Source organism: Sarcophilus harrisii, chromosome 3 (genome assembly GCF_902635505.1).
Source record: "Sarcophilus harrisii chromosome 3, mSarHar1.11, whole genome shotgun sequence".
NCBI lineage: Eukaryota > Metazoa > Chordata > Mammalia > Dasyuromorphia > Dasyuridae > Sarcophilus > Sarcophilus harrisii.
The window spans coordinates 306217580-306240467 of NC_045428.1; the positions used below are offsets into that span (position 1 = coordinate 306217580).

The window sequence follows — 22888 nt, forward strand, 5'->3', positions numbered from 1 at the left end:
TTAGGATTGGATAAATAGATCTAATGATCTTCTGTATAGATATGATGATTTAATCTATGAAAGTTGAAGAACCAAAATGAGAGAAAGGAAGAAGGGCAGACAGCCCAGGATGTAATCTGTGGTTAATGGTGTGACCTGAATGAAGATCCAGCAAAAGAGACAAGAATGGTGATAAGGTAAAAGAAAGGAACAGTATCACCACATGCTAGCGAGAAGAGAGTATCAAAACCAAGAGGGGGATCAACAATGTCAGAGGCTACAGATAGATTGGAAGGAATGAGGAATGAGAAAAGGCCAATTAGATTTGGCAGATAAGAGATTATTGCTTACTTTGGAAGAGCAGTTTAATTTGAATAACGTAGAGAAGAGTGGTGAATAGGAATAGTGAATTGAATTGATTAAAAGGATATGAGAGGATTGCCTTGCCAATTGAGATTATATGTGACATGTTATATATATTTGTAGTGGCCTCAGTCAGGAAGTTTTATGATTTTTCTCTTTGTTCAACAATATGTGAATAATTGGCAAAACAGTGGATGGTAGAAGTAATTCAATGTTGAAACTTGGCAAGGTGAAATTGGTTATACAGTAAAAGAACCATGGACTTGAAAAAGAAGGATAATATAGAGTTGAATTGGTTTATTGGGGGGGGGTTAGAATGGAGAAGGGAGAGTGTAGGACTTTAGGAGGAATTGGGAACTGAAGGATTGAGGGATCAGATATCATGATAAAGATAAAAAACAGGTTTGGAGTTAAAAGGCAAAGAGAAAGGTAGAGTGATAAAAGATTCTGAGTAAATAAAGGAATTTTAGTGTTTCCAAACATGGAGGTAGAACAAAAGTCAAGAGTAGCTCATCCTTGTAGAGCTAAGGTTAGGTGGATGAATAAATCATAGAAAATGAATACATTGGGGAACTGGGCAGTTAGGGTATCTGAAAGAGTATCAGTATGTGAAAATCCCTTAATACTAGGGCAGAAGTTAAGGAGAGAGAAGCTGTGAGGCAGGTACTGAGTTTATTGAGGAACAAGGGAAGTGTCCTGGAAATTGGTAGATGATAGCTATCATAATCTTGATCAGATGATACATATGGTTTGAATGAACCTCAAAAGAAAAGAGATTGCTGAGTAATTGCCAAGTGATCATGATAGAGAAAGAATCTGGAATTGGCAGGGGAAGATTAGGAGGTAATCTGGCTCCCCCAACAATAGCTACTGAGTCTGGAGGTAGCAAAAGAGAGAGAAAAATAAGTGAAAATGCAACAATGCTGGAAAGAAATATAGGACATTTGTGTCATCAGAGGGAGTTAGGTCTCCATCACTGCAAGAAGGCAAAAGGAATGGAAAAGGTAAAGGTAAAGGATGAAAGTAAGTTTGTTACTTGAATACCAGGCATTCCAGACTTAAAGGATGTAATGAATAGATATTAAGTAGGATGGGGAGTGGGGAAGAGGAGGATTGAGAGAGCAGTGGGATAAGAGTAAGCAGTAGGGGATTGGCAGCCAATTTTGGATTATAACAGGCTGGATGATAGGGGGTGGGAGGGAAGGAGCGAGGTGGGGAGTGAGATGGGAATGGGAGGGCAGTGTTTGTGCTGATAAATCAGTGATCCAGGTAAGAATATTGCTCTTCCCTAAATATTGGTGGAATTTCTACTGAAACTGTAATGGGGGAATTTGATAGTTTCAGTCTCTTAGAAAGTTTGCTAAGCAACTTCTGGGCTGCCTCCTTTGCTCACTTGATCTGATTGTATTAAGTATCTGCTCCCAAATTTTTTTGAGCTTTTATTGATAAATCATAACTGCCTCTGCTTTTGTAGTTGGTACTTATTAAGCTATAAAGGGTTAGCACTGTGCAGGTTCATTAAAGAAATATAGTTGACTGTGTCTGAAAAGTAGAAGGGGTCAGAATCTTGGCAGGGGTTTTTTTTTTGTTTGTTTGTTTAGTACTGCTTTCCTGTGTTTTGCCCTCTGTCTAATTACTTCTTTTTAGAATCCTTTGCCTCATTGGATATTATTCCTCCCCTATTTAAGCAATCAGACAGATGAACTTTCTGTTCCTGACATAATATACTATATCTCCCATCCTTGATGGTGTTCCCAAGATTTTGTCCTGAGTCCTTTATTTTCCCATCTATATACTCTTGGTAATCTTATTAGCTCCCATGAGTTTAAATATTATCTCTATGCATGTTACATATCCACACACATATATCCATGTATTTATCCTATGTGTATGTACATTGTGTTATATGTTACATGTACACATATATGTATATATTACATATATACACACATATGTGTATATACCTATCTATACCTACATCCATACAAATACACAATATGAGAATGATTGCTTCTAGAGATTTTCTTTGAAAGAACCATTCTTATAAAATTGTGATAATGGCTCGATTTATTGTTACTTTTAGGGATGAGTACATATTTCTACATTTTTTTATAGGTGAAGAAAAAGAAGTAATGTGAACATCTGTATAATTTGATTTCTTTTATTTTCAGAAGTTTTTTGACATCGTGTGAGGCAGAACTTCAGGAGCTAATGAAACAGATTGACATAATGGTGGCTCATAAGAAGTCTGAGTGGGAAGGACAGACCCAGGCTCTAGAAACGTGCTTGGATATTCGACAACAGGAGCTCAACAGTCTAAGGAATTTATTGGATCAAAAACATACAGAGGTACAACACACAGTTTACTCACTTTAATAGTACAGTTAAACTTTGCTTATGCATTATATATGTTTCCAAAAAGTACATCAAAAATTTGTTGTACCATATTTTTCTTATTAAGTTCAGTTATAATATAGAGATAGATTTCCACTGGAAAAGATTTGACTTTTTTTCCCCTAGTACTTTGATTTCATCAACATGGGTACCTTGATGGATATAGATTGTAATTTTGTATAGATGAAGTTTTTCAAACTTGTTCTGTTTTAAGAGGATGTTTGTAGTGGCTTTGTAGTTATACCATATAGAAAGTACAAAATGCATATATAAGAAGCATTCATTGTTCTATTTGATAGTATATAAATATCAATATAATTGATAGTGTATAAAAAAATAAAATATTATGCTGCAGGGAAATTGTAGTATTCTTCTCTAAAATGTAATGTTCTCTGGGAGCAGGTTTCTTGGGAGGCTTCTGGAGGCAGCCTTTGTTTCAGCTCAGTAATCACATGTACAGTCAGGGATTAAAGTCCAAATCCTTTATTGTCTCCTTCAAAGTCTTATTTCCTTCACTTGGAGCTCAGCTAGTTTTCTGGAGGCCTTCTGGATCTTGGTTTCAGTGTTCTCCACAGGACAGCCTGCCTCCACTTCTCTGTCTTCCTTAGTTCTGCCTGACTACCTTCTCTGGCTTCTGAATCTCCTCAACTTCCAAAGGTTTGTGCTTGAACCTCCAGCCACAACAAAGGTGGATGATGGAATGAATCTGTTTCAGCCTCAGAAAGCTTCTAGTGTACTTGTCCTTTCTGGCCCTGACAGCTCCTCCTTATATGTTCCATACTGAGTATACACCAATCATTATATCACTAGGAAACCATTATTTCTTGTAGGATTAAATCAGTGCTAAACTAGACTTAATCACTCTCCTCAATTCCACTTACTTAGCATCTTGTAAGAATCCTAACAGGAAATTGAACTGTATATTTTATTGGGCAGCTAGGTGGCACAGAAGGTAGAATCCTGGGCCTGAAGAAAAACCTGAATTTATATCTACTTTGTGACTTTGCACAAATCATGTAACTTTTGTCTGCCTCTGTTTCCTCAAGTTTAAAATAGAGATAATAACAGCACTTAACTCACAGGATTGTCGTAAGGCTCAAAAGAGATAATATTTGTAAAATGCACAGTGCCTGGCATATAGTAGGCAATATATAAACGTTTATCCTTTTCCCTTCCCTCTTGATAACACCTAATCTTGTTAACAATGTTTAATTTTAATTTTAAAATTTATATATATATATATATATATATATATATATATATGTATATATTTATTGTATATGTAATCTTAAATTTATCATGTTATTATTTTGTTTTCAAAGATGTGTGGGTCTTTTCTATCTTAAATACAAACAAAAAATTCCTGATTGTTTATATGTTTCTCTATTTTTCATTGTTTAAAAAAAAAAAGACCAAATCAAAATCAACTTTTAATTTGATTGCTACCATTTCTATTCAACAGAATCTGAACCATAGAAGGGTACTAATAATAAACTACATGCCACATCCATTGACCTTTTCATAGTCTTTATACTATTAGTCTCTTAACATTTAATATGTTCTATACTCATGTTTTTAAAATGTCTCTATTGTATTCTGTGAATTGACTTGTTTTTTCTACCTCTGATTTTTTTTCTCTCCTTTCTTCTGGTCTATAAATATAGATGTTTCCAAGATTCAGTCCTTTATTCTTAGTTATTCCCATAGATTCAGCTGTGAATAACTTTAAAAAGAGTGTATTCTGAGGTTCAGTCCTTCATTTACAATTGTTAGACATTTTTCATTTGGATGTGGCAGTGCCTCCTAAGACTCAATATATGTAAAATTAAATTACCTGCTAATAGTTCCCCTTTCTCATAAATCTGCTACTGTTAGTGGTAATATAATTTTTCCAGAAACCAAAGCTTAGTATTTGATTCTTCCTTCTCTATTGTCTTATCATGTCATACTTGATTCTTCTTGAACCTGCCTTTTCCCTCCATTTTTATTTCTACCATCTGCAAATTGGATAGATTCATTTGGACAATATTATGTGAAGAGCTTCATAACTTCTCCCTTCCTTCAGCTTTTCTTCCCTCCAGCCAAACATTTTACTGCAAGACCAATCCCTAGAACATTGCTTTGACCTTGTAATACAGCTAGTAAAAACCCTTAATGAAACTCCACTTGTGTGTAGGATAAAATAAATTTTTGGCTTCATATTTAAAGTTTTCTGTTGTTTGGCCTCAAATTAGCATTTCACTTCTATCGTTTTTTTTTTTTAAATAGTATTATGGATACTTTTTTTTTTCTTTATATAATCATAGTTATTTCCAGAATTAAGTTCTTAAAGATTCAGGTTACTATTAGTTATTTTGTTATCTTCCATAGCATCTGATATTCTACTAGGTATTTAGTTAGTATTTTTCAATTACCCATGAAAATATTTTAGTGAAACGTACTGTTAGGTGGTAATAAGTGGTAATCTAGTTGGGGAATTAATACTAAAAGTGATTGCCTACTGATACAGATATCCCAAGATCTTTTTCTGCTTTGCTGGCACCTGGCCTGAGTTGGGGCTGTGTTAGCATAGCCTGTACCAGAACTGTACACTGAACTCCCACCCTGGTGCCACAGACCTTTCCTGCCAACCTTTAAAGTTGTCTTTTGCTGGAAAATAGTTTTCCTCCATCTTTTTATGTTCTGTGAAATTAATAATAAATTCTTTATATGGGTTTGCCTATAAGAAGTAAAATGGCTTACTGTTGGAGAAGTACATTTTATAAGGATCTCTACATTCCATAGGATGGTCCTATTTCCTTCAGGAGCTTTTTTTCTCAATCATCCTTTGTTTTTTTCTTAAAGTTTGAATCTTCCTATCTTGCTTAGGTTGGAAATGAAGTGACTACTCATAGGCCCAATCCCATTATTGACTGGCACAAGAGCTTTGCCTGCTGGGATGCTTCTTATTTCTTTTTATGCAAACTGATGACTTCTCACTTCTTGGAGCTTACTATCCTGATGCCATATTCAGTGTGGCTTGGTCTGCTTGGTCTACTACAGCTCAGAACCCCCAAGCTTAAGCTCAGCCTTCCAGATAGCAAGGGATATGTCATCATGCCTGGCCCCTTCTTTGTCCTTAATTTTAAATTTTTCCTTAACCCCAGGGTCTTCTGTTACCTATAAACATGATTAGATCATTTGCCACTTATCCTCTCCTCCCCTTTCTCCTCAACTGACCAACCTATGTTTCTTTTTGCTTTAATAACTTGACTCTTAAAGAAATACTACTAGTTGTCTTTCACCTCTCAATCCCTTGCAGTTTGGCTTCAGTTCTCATCGTTTGAATGAAGCTGCTCTCATCAAGGTCACCAGTCATTTCATTATTGCCACACTAATGATTTTTTTCTGTCCTTATCCTTTATGACCTCTTTGCAATCATTTGATAATATTGACTCCTTCCATGCTCCTAGGTTTTTTTTTTTAATATTGTTCTATTATAGTTCTCTTGCTGTCTATCTTTGTTACCTTTTCAGAATTTATCTTATATGTTCTGCCCCTTATACATGAGTATACCTAAGCTCTTCTCTGTTCCTCATCTTTCTCTTTTTTGATGATCATCTTAGGTCTCATTTCTAGTTCCCATTTCCAGGCAGATATTGGCAAATTTATATATTCATCTCCAATTTCTTTTTTAATCTTGAGTCCTAATCATCCAACTGCTTGCAGAACTATCCTACCGTTGTATTCCATTAGCATCCCAAACTCAATTTAACTAAAACTGAATTCATCTTCTCCCATATCTATTCCTCATCATTTCCCTTTTTCTCTCAGAATATCACTTGGTCTTCCAGCTTTGCAACATAGGAGTCATCTTCAACTCTTCATGGATCCTTGCCTTCTATTTAATCAGTTGCCAAGTCTTATAGATTCTACCTCAATCAGAACTTTAATATCCTCTCCATTCATCATAACTACCCCAGTTTAGATTCTTCATCGCCTCTTTTTTGCACTGTTGCTGTAGATGCCTAATTGGTATCTTTTGTCTCCATTCACTCTCCTCTTCAGTTCATCTTTTCTTCTTTGTTCCTCTAATGCGTTTATGAAATCACCCTTTATGTCATTATCTAGTTGGAGCTTATTTTGATATATGCTGTGAGATGTTGTTTTATTTCTAGTTTCTGCTAAACTGCTTTCCAGTTTTCCCATTAGTTTTTGTCAAATAGTGATTTTTTTTACCCCAGTATCTGGGATCCTTGTTTTTTGTTGTTTTTATCAAATGGTAAATTATTATGCTCATTTACTTCAGTCTGACTTACTGTGTTCTATTGACTGACTTTTTTTTTAATCAGTACCAAATTTTTTTGATAATTACTAATTTGTAGTATAGTTTGAGATCTAAGTAAGCCCCCTTTTTTCCCACATTTTTTTCATTGTTTTCCTCGAGATTCTTGACATTTTGTTCCTCTAAATGAGCTATTTTCTTATTTTTTTATATGTTTAAAAAATAATCATTTGGTATTTTGATTGGTGTGACACTGAATAAATAATTTAGATAGTCTTACATTTTATTTTCCCAGTCTACTCGTGAACAATAAATATTTCTCTAGTTATATCTTCCTTTTCTTTACCTCTTTATTCCCATAGAATACCACCCTTCTAAGTGCTACTGACTTTAGGGATATGAGTATGACATTTAAATAATTTTTAAGGTTCCTGAAATCTAGTAATGGAATAGGAGATTGAGGAGGAGCACACATTTTCATAATCAAATACATTTCTTATAACTGCATTTTCTAGATGTAAACTTATGTTTTAAACTAATGATTATAATAATTACTTGTTTGAAATATTTCTAAAATGCTTTGTAGCATTACATGGTATCTTAAGCAGAATTTGCCAAACACGATAAAACATTCTCTCATTATTATAAGCATCAATTATTACATTCTATTGCATGCATCAATCCCTCAAAACCTGTTGAGAGATATGAGATGCTTTGCTTTTGTGGAAAATAAAAAAAAAATTCAGTAACTTGCAATTTGGGTACAGTTTACCAAAAAATAAATCTATTAATGAAATCTTGAAACTCTGATCTTTGATTAGAAAGAGAGGAAATCCATCCTGCTTTAAATCTCTTAATTCTAATTTCAGAGTGGAAAGAAAGGAAATCTATTCTGCCTTTAAATCTTTCTTACACAAACCATTGTCAAGTTATAATATATGACATTTCTAAAGACAAAATTCTACAATAAAATAAAACATAGTTAATATAACCCAAGTGAGAATGATAGTCACTAAATTGTTACATCCCGGAAATTTTTCCTAGGCAATTCACTCCAATTAAGGATAGAGATAGTGAACAAACTAAGTTAGAATTAGCTATTCCTGTTCAAAATACAATTATCACCTCAATCTATTTTCTGGTGATTTATAGACTTCCTTCTTAAACTTAGATCCAGTTTTCTCTCAGAAAGCAGCTAGTGGCATCTCTTTTTGTAGTGGCAAGAAATTGGAAACTGAGTGGATGCCCATCAGTTGGAGAATGGCTGGATAAGTTATGGTATATGAATGTTATGGAATATTATTGTTGTATAAGAAACTGTCATCAGAATGATTTTAGAGAGGCCTGCAGAGACTTATATGAATTGATGCTAAGTGAAATGAGCAGAACCAGGAGATCATTATACACGGCATCAGCAAGATTACGTAATGATCAATTCTGATGGACATGACTTTCCAGCTGTAAGATGATTAAGTCCAGTTCCAATGACCTTGTGATGAGGAAAGCCATCCAGAGATAGAATTGTGGGAACTGAGTGTGAATCACAACACAGCATTTTCACTCTTTTTGTTGTTGTTTGCTTGCATTTTGTTTTCTTTCTCATTTTGTTTTCTTTTTTGATCTGATTTTTCTAGTGCAGCAAGATAATTTATAAATATGTATATATATGTTGGATTTAATGTATATTTCAACATGTTTAACATATATTGGATTACCTGACAACTAGGGAAAGGGGTGGAGGAAGGAGGGGAAAATTTGGAACACAAGGTTTTGCAAGGGTCAGTGTTGAAAAATTATCCATATATATGTTTTGAAAATAAAAAGTTTTGATTAAAAAAAAAAGAAAGAAAACAGGCCTTTGGGCAAAATGATATTAAAAAAGATATCATTGTTTTGGAATTCAGCACTGGTAAAATTTCTCATTCAAGTGGAATCAAATTATCTAACTTTGCTTTGCAATATACGTAACCTAAAGAGGGAAGATTGAGTGGTTGAGTTGGAATGTGTTGGTTTGTGCATGTGAGTGTAATTTAAGAATCCTTTCCCCCCTCCTACCTTCCTGCCTTCTTCCTTTCCTTCTTTATCCCTCCTTCTCTCCTTTCCTCATTCTCTTCCTCTCTTTCTTCCCCTCTTTCTTCCTTCTCTCTTATTGTTAGGCTGTCTATTGCTCCTGTTATCTTTTCCTAATTTATTTTCTGTGGGGAAATTAGATAACCAAACTTTGTTGTAGTAAATCAAATAGGAATAGGAATTGTCCTAGAAGTTGAATTCTTGTATTTTCTGATTGCTGTGGATTTTGCATACTTTTATACTTTTAGGTTCTTGGCTCTTATCTCAAATATTAATGTTATTGTAAGTTTATCTTTTGGATAAGTGGGATGTTAAAATGTGAATGTTGTATAGGTAGGTTCTTTCTTTTGATTTATGTAACTCAGTAATTAAAAAAATATATATTAAAAAAAAAAACCCACCATCTCTTTCTTTAGCTTGAGATGTTGCATCAGCAGGTCGAAGAGCTTAATAAAAGCAAGCAGGAAATGGCCATAGAGTACAAACAAGAATTGAAGAAACTTCAGGAAGAGGTGAGTGCATTTTCACTAATTTTCTTTGTGAAGTTAATAGATTTCTTTATTTCTTATTTACTTGTGGGAACTTTTTAAAGTAATCTACTTTTCTAGACATGGCTCTTTTTTAACAATGAGATGATTCAAACCAGTTCCAATTGTTCAGTGATAAAGAGAGCCATCTACACCCAGAGGACTGTGAGAACTAAGGGTAGTTCACAATATAGTATTTTCACTCTTTTTGTTGTTATTTCTTTACATTTTATTTTGCTTCTCTTTTTTTCTTGTGCAGCACGATAAATGTATAAATATGTGAGCATATAATGAATTTAACATATATTTTTACTGTGTTTAACATATATTGGACTACTTGCCATCTAGGGGAGAGTATGGGAGAAGGGAGGAAAAATTGGAACACGGGTTTTGCAAGAACTAATGTTGAAGAAATGGCCACACATATGTTTTGAAAAATAAAAAGCTTAATAAAAAAAATTTAAAAATTAAAAAAACCAATAAAGTAATCTAGTTTTCTTAACAAATACTTTCTATGGAAGGTAGGGCTAAAAACCTTACTCCTTCATCCCTCTTCCATCCCCCCCACCCACTCAGTTTTTTGGTACTTCCTAGAGAGCAGAAAATAAATTTTAATTTTCTTAGTAGGTTTCTTAGGTCTTAACAGAAATAGAAAGGTTTTTTTTCTTTAATGCCTTGTGTTCCTTCATTTAATTAAAAAAACGTTTGCATTTATAACCTCCTGTTAGCAGTTCTTTTAATGGTGGTATTAACTGTTTGATCTGCCTTTGATATAATTGTCTATGTATGTTGGCATATTTAATATGTTTCACTGGTACCACTTTTAAATTCTAAGATCAAGTTCAAATGATGAGACATTTAATAAATGATGAAATTGACTGTTTTTACAGCTAACCAGACTAAAGAAAGGCTATGAAAAACTTCAGAAAAAGCAGTTAAAAGAATCTAGAGGGGTCAAAAATCACAGGGAAGACCCATCTGAAATGGAGAGATTAAATGGGAAAATAGAGGTATGATATTTTTTGTTCATAGTAATTGTCAGTCTTCATTCAAGATAATAATTTGAGAAAAGGTGGTATTTCTTGAAACTGAGTTTTTATCATCAGTTGTTTGCAGGTTTAAAGTGAGCAAAGTACTTTGCACCTTCTTTTACCATATCTTTCTTTTTGGATTGGGAAGTAACTGTAACCAATTTCTTAGAATGCTCTCTATAATTAGTATTTATAAAGTTTTATTTTTGTTTATTCAGATTTCTTTTGTGGAAGAGGAGCTATTTTGACATTTCCTTTATTTTGTTTTGAAAAGATTTAATTTTAGAAAAGTATTTTTGAACTTAGATCTCATAACCATCAAGATGGCCAAATAATTGTTTTTAAATAATTAATTTTTTCTCCCTAAAGCCCTGAGATCTTTTTAAAGGTGGAATTGCCTATGAGGAAGAGGATGTGGGACTTTTATCATTTATTATCCACGTAGACTCTTCTAACAGCTTCTTCAGCAGACTTCTAAACTCTACCCTCTCCTTCCCCTTATCCATCCATTTATTATACTGCTAACAGATTAATCTTCCTGAAATATTCATTTGAACATATCACTCCACTGCTCAAAACTTCAGGTTTCTTAGGTTAGATTTCAAAGCCTTTGGCATAGCACTACTTTTCTTTCCAAAACTCGGTAATCCTGGATTCATACTTGTCCCTCAGTCATTAATTGTTCTTCACTGCCAGTTGTCCTCTGCAGCATCAGTTCTACTTGTCTTATATACCTATGTACCATTTTGTAGTATAGTTAATTTTGTATGTGGCATGTTTCCACCTCCACTAGATTTTTTAAATCTAAGAATACATACTCAATAGCTAAAATTGTGCTTTGCATGGAGAAAATAGATAATGAAAATTTGAAATGGGAAGAAAAAAAATAAAGAATTAATGATAAAGATATATTGAGGGAGAGAGAATACTAATAATAGAATATGATGCTTTAGTGATGATAATATGGTGCATTAGAAAAACCCTCTCATTTTATCTTAATAACAACCCTGAGGGGTAGATGCCATTATCATCCCCATTTTATTAAAAAGATTCAGCTGTTACATAAAACACAGTAAGTAGAGATCACAGTCTCAGTTTCCCTTTTCATTTCATTGTAGTCAACTGTTAAATAGAATTCAAGTTAATCTCTGATTTCCAAATCTTTTCTTATATGATGAGAATTATAACTCAAACAAGCAGAAGAAGGAACTTCTTACAGAAGTACCAGACTAGGATTCTTTTCTCATATAGTTTATTACTTTTCTGAGAATGGGAAAACCTGGATTCTAATCTCCATTTAACTCCTCTTTGGCTTAGCAGCAGCCAGTGTTAGTGGGAAAAGGAGCAGACAAATTGGGGTCAAGAGGAGCATCATTTAAATCTTGGGTCTGGTCATGTCTTTTGGAATAATAGCAATTAGTTCAATTTGCCTCAGGATTTTTTTTTTTTTTTAATTAAAAATTTTTTTTTTTAATTTTTAAATTTTTTTTTCTGTCTTAAGATTTTGTGAGGATCAAATGACAATTTTTGGAAAGCCCTTTTTAAATGAGCAAAATGTTAATGTTAACTGTATATTATTACTGTTAAGTGATTTGAATCTTTCTTTGTAAAATGAGGAAGTTGGATTTGGTGATCTTCTAAGGGCCATTTGAGTGTAAAATTTTCCAATCTAAAACTTTGAAGCTCAAAAATATTTTTGCACTGTTTTGCTAATGGAAGATTACTTTAAATTATCCAATTCTCTGTGGTTTCACTAGGTGAAGGACAGAGAAACATTATAGCATTGTTGAAACTTGTGTTTACTTGGAGTTGTCTGCTCCTTGGGGACTTCCTTCTTCTTTCTTCAATTTTGTTATGGGTACTTAAAAATTCACCTAGCTATAGCAGTTTCTGGAATCTGTCTCCGATTGATGCTAAGGAACTCATCATTACAGTTGGAATTTTTGCTCTTCACCTTCTAAAGCCTATAAACTTGTAATGAAGAGATGCAATTCATAGAGCAGATGAGAGTTCCAGACTCAAGGAATTTGGAGAACTGGGAGGCTATTAAGGCCATATGGCCCTTAGGTGAATTTGCTTTGTGTTTCAGTTGGCTCCCATAACTATAACCATTAGATGCTGGCTGGCTTTATGGTTATTTTAGTTACTGTTGAATTCTCATTTGCCATATATTGTTTTATATTTGAATCATAAATAACTGAAAACTGTAATTTCAAAAGAGAAGGACTAGATTTTATCTTGATTAATTTTTCATTGACAACTCGAAAATTATTATGATTAACCCTTAGGTGGCAGCAAATTTATAAAAGTAGACATGACTCAGATAGTGTTCCATATTCTTATATCATACAAGTCAGCAATAAATAGAGTGTTAAATTTGGAAAGACAGAAATCCAGAGTCACAGTATATGAGGAGATGAGAATTACTGTATAACTTCATCGGTTGACTGAATAATGGCATCCCTGCTGTGGAAAAAGGTCCACCTCTGTCAAGGGATGGGAGTGGGGGGTAATAATTAGAGTAAGAGTGAAACTTGAAAGTGGTGATAAGAGGGGATGCATTTACAAGTCAACTGTCCTGGTTGCCTTTGCAGGAGTTCCGTCAGAAATCACTAGAATGGGAGAAGCAGAGAGTGATTTATCAGCAACAGGTGGCATCTCTGGAGGCACAAAGGAAAGCTTTGGCTGAACAGTCAGAGATTATTCAGGTAGCGTTAAAACATTTAAAAAGAAATGTAAACATTTAGGTAATTTTATGATCACATACCTGTATGTCACAATAGATTCTACTTTTCCGTTTTGGACAGTTATATTTATGACAAAGGAGTGTTAGGTTTTCTCCACTTTTTGGTTTATTATCCCACAGACTTTGCTTATTACTAGCTCATATGAATTACTAAAATGGGAAGATAGAGAATTAGGATAAATCAGCTTTTTCTGTGACTTTATTCCTTCATTATTACAGACAGGCAACTAGGTTTTGTATAGTGTCAAATTTGGAAGTTAAGAAAGTCTAGTAGTATAGGTTCCTTTTGAAAATTTAAATATAGCAAATTTGACGGCATTTTGTCCATGAGCTGGTGTTTATATAGCTGCAACTCAGATCCCAATGGTAAAAACACAGTTCTCACTCAGTTTGTCAATAGGTGAAGTTAGGAATGAAGCTATGAATACTATTTGCACAAGAAGACCTCATATAATGATCATTGAACAGTAATGCCATTCTAGAATGTATATAAAATTCAAGGGCATTGTTCATTAAAGTCACAGTCTAAATTTCATTCAGCAAATGATACAAATTCAAAAGGTAAAATAAAGAAGGATTCTTGGGAATTTAATGTGAGAAGAGGATATTGAGGCAAAAATCATACTTCACCAGTGCTAGTTTTTGAGAGAGAAAATTGTATAAAATCTTGATTTTTAAAGCAAGAAGTCAAATTTTATAGCACAAAAACCTACTTTTCCATTCCTTTTTTCATAATAATAAGGATGTCTTAATATTTTAAGGCATTATGGCTGGAGGGAGACTGAATCTCCTGGAGTGAGAGATTTACAGAATCATGGGAACTTAAGCTATTGAACAATAAATAGCAATTTAAAAGTGGACTCTAAAGGCCTCTCAAATGATTCAACCTCTTTGTTTTCTTTAACTTCTCTCAAATACATTTTCTCTCCTCTCTTTTCCAGATTTTTAAAATACATTATAATACTGATACAGAAATCGGGCAAATTAGTTTTATGTGATTATTATCAATTGTATCAATAATTGTATCCAAAAGATCAGTCTTACGTGGCTCTTTTCAACAATGAGGTGATTCAGGCCAACCCCGATAGACTTGTGATGGAGAGAGCCACCTGCATCCAGAAAAGGGACTATGGGGACTGAATGTGGATCACTACATAATATTTTCATCTTTTTTGTTTGCTTACTTTTTGTTTTCTTTCTCATTTTTTTTTCTTTTTGATATGATTTTTCTTGGGCATCATGATAATTGTGGGAATATGTATAGAAGAATTAAATATGTTTAACATATATTGGATTACTTGCTGTCTAGGGGAGGGGGAAAGAGAGGGAGAACAATTTGGAACACAAAATTTTGCAGTGGTGAATGTTGAAAACTATTTTTGTATATATTTTAGAAAATAAAGATCTAATATTATAAAAAAATGAACATTTTCTGTGGAAAGCTGCTAAAAATAGGTATGAGAAACAGTATTTTAAAGTAGTGCTTTTTAGCCTTTTCATTCTGTATCATGATTGAAATATAAAAACTTTGCAGACTTAACATTTTCTAGGGATAGTAGAGACAGGTCCATCTGAGCCAAGCTGCATTAAAGTAACTCCAGTTAGCAGTAATAACTCCTCTGAACCAAGTAGGTGAAAACTGTTATATTCCTTTGTCTAAAATTCCACAGCTTAATTACACAGTCTTCTCCCTTTCATGGAGTAGTAGAACTTTAGTAGAGGTCAGTTTTTATTGTTATTTCTCAGTTATTCATGAGTAGAGTATTTGTATTATTGATTAGAAATCTCACTTTCAAAATTCATATGAACTGTACTCAGTTAAGTCCTTCCTTCCTTCCTTCCTTCCTTCCTTCCTTCCTTCCTTCCTTCCTTCCTTCCTTCCTTCCTTCCTTTCTCCTTTCTTCTTTCCCTCCCTCCTTCCCTTCTTTCCTTTCTCCTTCCCTTTCTTCCTTCCTCTTCTCTTCCTCCCCCTCCCTTCCTCCTTTTTTCCCTCCCTTTCTCCTTTCCTTCCTTCCTTCTTTCCTTCCTTCCTCCATTCCTCTCTCCCTCTTTCCTTCTTTCCCTCCCTTCCCTCCATCCTTCTTCCTTCTTCCCTCCCTCCCTCCTACCTTCTCTCCTTCCTTTCTCTCTTCTTCTCTCCCTCCTTCCTTCCTTTCTTCCTCTCTTCCTCCCTTATTCCCTTCCTCCCTCCTATCCCTTTCATAACTCTTCCCCTCCTAGACTTTGCCTCACTGAAAAAAGAAACAATAAAAGAAAATCCTCGGAATAAATATTCATAGTCAATGAAATCAAATTCCTACATCACCCATGTGCAAAAATATCTATCTCATTTTACATTTGGGACCCTATGACCTCTCTTTTAGGAGATAGATAGCATGTTTCATCATTGGTCCTTTGGAATTATAGTAATTACATCAGAATTCTTAAATCTTTCAAAGTTACATATCCTTTTGATGTTGTTACTACATAAATTGTTCTTCTGTTTTATCACTCAATTTGCTTTGCTATCTGTTAAATACAAATATTCTTCCAAAACATCCCTTTGTTACTTGTATAAAAACATTACATTGATATGCCATAATTTGTTCACCCAGTGCCCAACTAATGGGAACCTCCTTAGATTTTATTTCTTTGCTTCTTTAAATATCTTCATTTAGTTTTTCCAATTTTTTTTTCAATTGCTGGGCTGAAGGGCATGTACAATTTAGTAAATTTGGGGGCATAACTCTAAATTGTTTTACAGAATGCCTGAAATAATTTCCAGCTATACCAACAATGCATTAATGTGCTTGTTTTCTTTCAAATCTTCCAATATTTATCATTTTCTTGCTAATCTTGCTAATCTGATGAATGTGAAATACAACCTCAGAGTTTTTTAAATTAGCATTTAACAAGTTATTAGTGATTTGGAGTTTTTTTTTAATTTTATGGTTGGTAGCTTGTATTTCTTTGGAAACATGCCTGTTAATTTTCTAATTGGGGAACAGCTCTTGTTCATTTAAATTTTAGTTAATTTCTACTAAATCTTGGAAATAAGGCTTTTATCAGAAAAACTTTATACAAAGATTTTTCCTTCAGTGAACTGCATTGGTTTTTGTTTGTGTAAAAACTTTAAAAAATCTTGTGTGATCAAAATTGAACATCTTATTTCCTCCATTTTTCAATCCCATATTTGCTGAACTCTTCTCTAATTCATAATTGTGAAACAGTATATTCTCCTTGTCCTTCTAATTTTTGTGTGTAATGAGATCTTTAATATCTAAGTCATGTATCCATTTGGAAATTATCTTTGATATATGGTGTGAGATCTTGTTCTCTATATAATTTCTGTGAGTGTTAACATTTTTTCCCAGAAGTTTTTGCTGAATAACAAGTCCTTACCCTAGTAGCTGGCTTTATCATGTTACTAGTTTCATTTGTTTTTGGCTATTGTGTATCTAATTTGTTTCACTGATTGACGTCTATTTTTTAACCTGTCCAAATTTTGATAATTACTGCTTTGTACTATATAGTTTGAGATCTGGTATTCCTAGGCCTCTCTCCTTCCCACTTTTTTCATTATTTCCTTTGAAATTTTTTTTACCAGAAAGTTATATTTTAAGGTCCTTCACATTGAAGGATCTGATTGTTTCATTCATTACAATAAGACAGAGAACCAAGATAAATATTCAAAGTAGCTAAGATTTAAACCTGTCCTCTTAAGGATAGGAAAGTGAGTAACAGGGATTGATTACATGTGATTTGTGTTCACTATTCCAACTAATCAGTTGTAACTAAAATTAGTCAATCTTATGTATTCTTCTTTGGAGAAGTCTTAGGAAGAGTATCATATACTCATAATAAGCTATTTTAAAAGTGAGTAAAGAGATATAGCCAGACATAGACATAAGAAGTAAAGGAAAGAGGGACAGGTTCTTTATTTACCAGGGATATTTGTCTTAGGTTGTCTAGCCGAATGATCCAGTATAAGGAATTGTGCCACTGTCTACTGATAAATATGAGGTAATTAGTTGTAGCCTTTTATGTTTACTATCTCTCAGGAAATTGGATATTTGCAAGGGATATAGGAAGAAGGAGCTTTATTTCTACTTATATTCAAATTTAGTTCCCCAAATATTTTCTGAGCCAAATATCAATCTATGACTTTAACACAGTTTTCTTGATTAGTATGGTTAATTGAGAGAGAGAGAGAGAGAGAGAGAGAGAGAGAGAGAGAGAGAGAGAGAGTGTGTGTGTGTGTATTTTCTTGAATGGATAAGAATTGATCTACAATTATTAAGCCATTACAGTGTCAGATAGTTTTCCTCTGTTTCAAAATATTTTGGATCAGTGAACTAAGTGGTAGTGAGGAGGGAATAAGAAGAATATAAATACTACACAGTGAAATATTTGGAGAAAATTTAAGAAATATTTTAAAAACCAAGACCATTGCCATAAAGTAAAATCTTTCACTTCTAAAATTTTAATATATCTAAAGACTTTAGAAACATATTTCTTCTGAAATACTTTGCTGAAAGATCATTTCTAACCATTCAAGAACAGATTCTAAATTCATTATTAATTGTGTGCATTTTAAAAGCATCTTACTCAAATCACAACTGTCTTTTAAGATTTGGAAATAAATTGAACAATAATTGTGACTTTGGAAAATTTTTTAAAAATTATATTGTATTATTAATGTAGCCTTAATTGGTGTGACAACAATATTGGTAGAAGCTCATATTGACAGTTATCAGAACAGACACTGACAGATTCTTGCTGAGAATTTTACTGTTAATGGTTTCCTGAAGCTATTGCTGAATAGAAACTCCTGCAAAGAGGTACTTTGTAATGATGGAATTGAAGCTGACACTGATGGAGACTTTAGGAAAAGTTGATGCTGGCAAGTGCCATTAATTTACAGTGGGAATCTCTTCAGGCTAGTCCTTGTTGCTTGTGTCATGGTGCCCTTGCTGACTTAAGCTTTCACACCTTTGCTGCTGTTTGGGACCACACAAATCAGAGAATACAAAAAAATACTTTGCTTTTGTATTCTTTCACTTACCTCTGTGCTTTTAGCTCCTAGCCTTCAGTTTTTGTCTCTTTTTCTACCATTTTGTTACTTTCTTTTTTGCTTTTCTCTTCCTTTAAGTCAGTGTCTCTTCTGTGCTAATGGTATTCTTTTAAGTAATCCCCTTCTGGAGCCAGTATTGTACAGGGTAGCCAGACAGCAGATAAGATTTCTAGTTTCTGGTTTTAAAGAGTCTATTGGTGGTTGATATGTAACTTTTAAAGTGAATTGAAATTACTACGTTATGCTCATTTTAAAATGTGCTAATAAAAGGAAATAGAATTAAGCATTTATATTAAATGAGTTTGTTAGTAATTTAATTTTAAGAATATGTCACCTGGAATGACTATCCAAATTTAACAAGATGAAACAATAAGAATAAACATAAAACCTTGTATTAGGCAAAAAAGAAAACGGTTCAAATACATAAGAGACTAGACATGACTAGATAAAGAATCATGTCAAGATAATAACTGACTACAAGTTCAATGTGAATCAACAGTGTGAGTAGCTCCCCCTAAAGGGATTCTAATAAATGAATGGTATCCAGAATGAATAAATTTCATTAGATTTTTCTATTCAGACTATCTAGACTTATGTGTTTAATTCTAGGTATGATATTTAGTAGGGACATTGCTAAGCTAACTGATGTGTAGTCAAGTGGATGAGGCATCTTTTAAAACCATGTCATATGAAGATTGTTTGAAAGGACAGGTAGTTAGGCAGGAACAGAAAAAACTTGGGTGAGGCATATTAGCTACTTCAAATAGTTAAAAGATCTGTCATGTGAAGCATATTTACATTTATTTTGTCTGGCTGCAGCTAGGAGATTTAGGATCATATGAAGTGTTATTTCTTTTTAGAAAATTGATTAGGGCAGTGTCCAAGTGTTCAAGAACAGAAGTTATATTGAAGAATCATCAGTATAAACAAGGAGTAAAAGCAAGAAGAATATAAAACATTTAAGTAGAGGCTACCCTGATAGATGAATGACAATTTTACATACTAACATGAATGGTCAGTTCATCCTTTTATGCTGTTTGTGAGTGCTTGATTTGTTCTTTAGAGGAAAAATACTACCAAATATAGGGCCTTTAGAAAGAGTTCCTAACCCACAAGAATCTTATAATCCAATAAAATTTTCAGGAACTAGAGCCTATATTACTGAGTAATTTCATCAATATAATCTACATAAATAAATGTGGGTTTGCATAGACTTGTTTAATGCTACCATGATAGTGTGTGACCTATTTTACATGAGTTTACAAAAGATATTTCTCATTGTGATGAAAGTCTATTGTTGGAACTTCTTTCAGTTTTGAAATCCATCTATTATGTTATATAATCCTAGAAAGTTATCTGAAGCATATAGTAAGGTGTCAGCCGTGAGATGTAAATCTTGGTTTTCCATACTTAGGTCTAGCACTCTATTCTGCTTTGCTGTATTTATATGATGTGACTTCTTATATGGGGACTCGATTCAGGTGAGTTGTAGATGGAAGACACCATCTTGATAGGCTATATTTAGCTCATACATATCATCACTGTGCAAGTGCATTTAGTAAAAAGCTATTATGTGCTTGATTACAATGTTTGAATCCCTTGTATTTTTTATCCTTCCTCTTGACTTCATCTAGAAAAACAGTTCACACGCTACATAGAAATTGAAAAAATGTATCTATTTTTGAATATATTCACAAATACACACCCATATTCTTTCTCAGAATGTTTTTAAATTTATAACATATAGTATGAAAAAAATTATGCTGAAATACAGTTATAGATTTTTTAAAAAATTTTATGGATTCCAGGTTTAAAAAATACTATACTATGTACTAGAACTCTGTACTGTGTGCTAGGTGTTTTTTTGTTTCTTTCTTTGTTTTTTAAGGCAAAAATGAAAGTCTTTTCCCTCGCAGAGTCTATATATACTTTTGGGGGAGATGTGATTGGGGTGTGTGTGTGTGTGTGTGTGTGTGTGTGTGTTTACACATATATGTACAGTATATATCAGTATATACAAAAAAATCTGTTTTTATAACAGAGCATTATAACCTTAGAAGGGAAGATCTGAACTCCTGGGAATGGGAAAGGAGGAAAAGCCTTATGGAAAAGATGGAGCCTGAGTTGTGTGTGAAGGAGACCAGGGATTTCAAGAGATGGAGGGGAGGAAGAGGGTACAGCATTTCAGACCTGGGAAAGGGTATTGTGAGTAATGGAAATGGGAAATGGCATATATGTAAAGACCAGTAAGTAGTACAGTATGACTAGACTAGAAAATGTGTGGAGGAGAATAAGATAAGAATTCTGGAGGAGTAGAATAAGGTCTCTTTTTTTTAAAAGGCTAAATGGAGTTTATATTTGATTCTAAGAATAGAGAATCACTGGAATTTATTGAGTCAAGATAGAGTAAAATGGTCAAATCTGCATATTAGGAAGATAACTAGTGACTATAGAGAATGGATTGAAGATGGAAGATAGTGAGATCAATTAGGAGACCATCACTGTAATACAAAAAAGGTGATAATGGCCTGAATTAGAGAAGGGGTCATATATGAGAAATGATATGGGCAGAGAAGTGACAACATTTGAGAGCTGACTGTCTCACTTCAGGTGAGGAGTCAAAGACAACATGCGTACTTTGTTGATTGAGAAGATGATAGTGCCCTTGATAGTAATAGAGAAAATCAGAAGAGGGGTGTGTTTAGTGAGTAAGAAAATGAGTTCTATTGTGGACATTGTGAATTTGAAATGGCTATGGATGTCCAATTTGGAATCTCTAGAAGGCAGTTATTGATGCCAGACAAAACCTTGGGAGAAAGTCAAGAGCTAGAAATGCAGATGTAGGAGTCATCGGCATAATGATGATAATTAAATCTATGGGAGTGGATGATGTCACTGTGAATAAATGGAGAGAGAAGAGACCTCAGGACAAAGAATTGGAGTATATCCATAGTTAGCATGTATGGCATGAAAAATTTACAAAGAAAGAACACTTAGAAGGAACTACCACATAGTTAGGAGAACCAATAATACTGTGTCCCAGAAACCCAAAAAGAAAAAAATATCCAAGAGGAGAAAGTTGTCATTAGTTTCAAATTTTGAAGAAATATTGAGAATGAGGATTAAGAAAAAGCCATTAGATTTAGCATACTGCCTGGCATATAGAAAATATTTTTTAATTGAATTGAATTAGCAATTAAGAAATCTTTGGTAAATGGGAGAGCAGTTTGAGTTGAGAAGGATTTGTAAATCAGCAAAGATTTAGAAGATAGAAAAGAGGGAGTGGAATCTATGAGTATAGATAGCTTTTTCAAGGAGTTTGATTGAGAAAGTGTGGAGAACAGAAAAGTAGCAGGAAAGATGGTAAAATCTAATGAGCATTAAAGAATAAATTATAGGCAAGGAACCAGTAGATAAGAAATTAAAGAGTAGAGAACAACTGGTGATAATAGTTGGGACAGTCTGCTGGAGAAGATGGGAGGGAATGGAATCAAAGGGTTTGGCCTTAGCAAGAAGATACCTTTGTCATTGAGTGGGCTAACTTCCTCATACATTTTTGTTTTTGACTATTTCACTTTTACTCATCAATAGTCCCATATTTCTAGGCTCAGCTCACCAATCGGAAACAGAAGCTGGAATCTGTGGAGATTTCCAGTCAATCTGAAATTCAGCATTTAACCAGTAAGCTAGAGAGGGCCACTGATACCATATGCGCCAATGAATTGGAAATAGAGCGTCTCAACATGAGGGTAAATGATTTAGTTGGAACCAACATGACTCTACTGAAAGAACAGCAGCGACTTGAAGAAGAACTGAGGCACGTTGAAAAACTATTAAAGGTCTGTGTAATTATTGCAGTTGAACAATAAATTAACTTTATTTTCCATAAACAGGGAAAAAGAAGTCCTATTTTTAGTTTCTAAAACTCTCCTTTCTCTTACCCTACCCTGTTGTTGATAGAGTGACTGAATTTGTGCTTACTGCTTAGGCATGTGGTCAGGGGTGTACTGGATCCCACTTGAATATTGTTAAATTTTAAGTCTGATCTTTTTTGGCAAATGCTACAAATCAGGCTCTGATTTATTGTTTTGTTAAGAAAGTGATGGTGAAAATGTTAATAATGTCATGTGTGTCAATGTATACGTCTCTCTCCTTCCCCGGAGACATAATATTTAACCACACCTCTGAAGTAAACTTTATTTTTCCATCTATTTTGATGAGATATAAAACTATCTAGACTTATGATAACTTAGGACACTGTAAATAATATTAATTTTAAAATGTTTTGTTTAACATCTTAATGATTCTACTCTTTCCTCTGTCATTCCCACAACAGAACCTTCTTTTCTAATAAATTTTAAATAAAATAAATAATCATACCAGCTGTGTTTAGCAATCTCTCCAACATGTGACAAGAGGCATGTTTCATTGCCACTCTTCTGAAGTCACTGTTGATTTTTG

The 22888-nt window shown here is 33.6% G+C and overlaps 1 protein-coding gene across 8 annotated transcripts in view; it reads left to right on the top strand.

Annotated features, from left to right (window-relative positions):
• The window catches only part of CEP63 (centrosomal protein 63), a 48823-nt gene that overhangs the window by 11399 nt on the left and 14536 nt on the right, over window positions 1-22888 (top strand). For 6 of the 8 annotated variants that reach the window (XM_031959766.1, XM_031959764.1, XM_031959769.1 and 3 more), the window contains exons 3-7: window positions 2514-2691; window positions 9487-9582; window positions 10488-10607; window positions 13223-13336; window positions 22033-22266. In XM_031959766.1, coding sequence (XP_031815626.1) covers window positions 2514-2691; window positions 9487-9582; window positions 10488-10607; window positions 13223-13336; window positions 22033-22266 — 742 coding nt within the window. The remainder of the gene's footprint in view (window positions 1-2513; window positions 2692-9486; window positions 9583-10487; window positions 10608-13222; window positions 13337-22032; window positions 22267-22888) is intronic. The other 2 variants (XM_031959765.1, XM_031959767.1) reach the window with 1 other exon arrangement.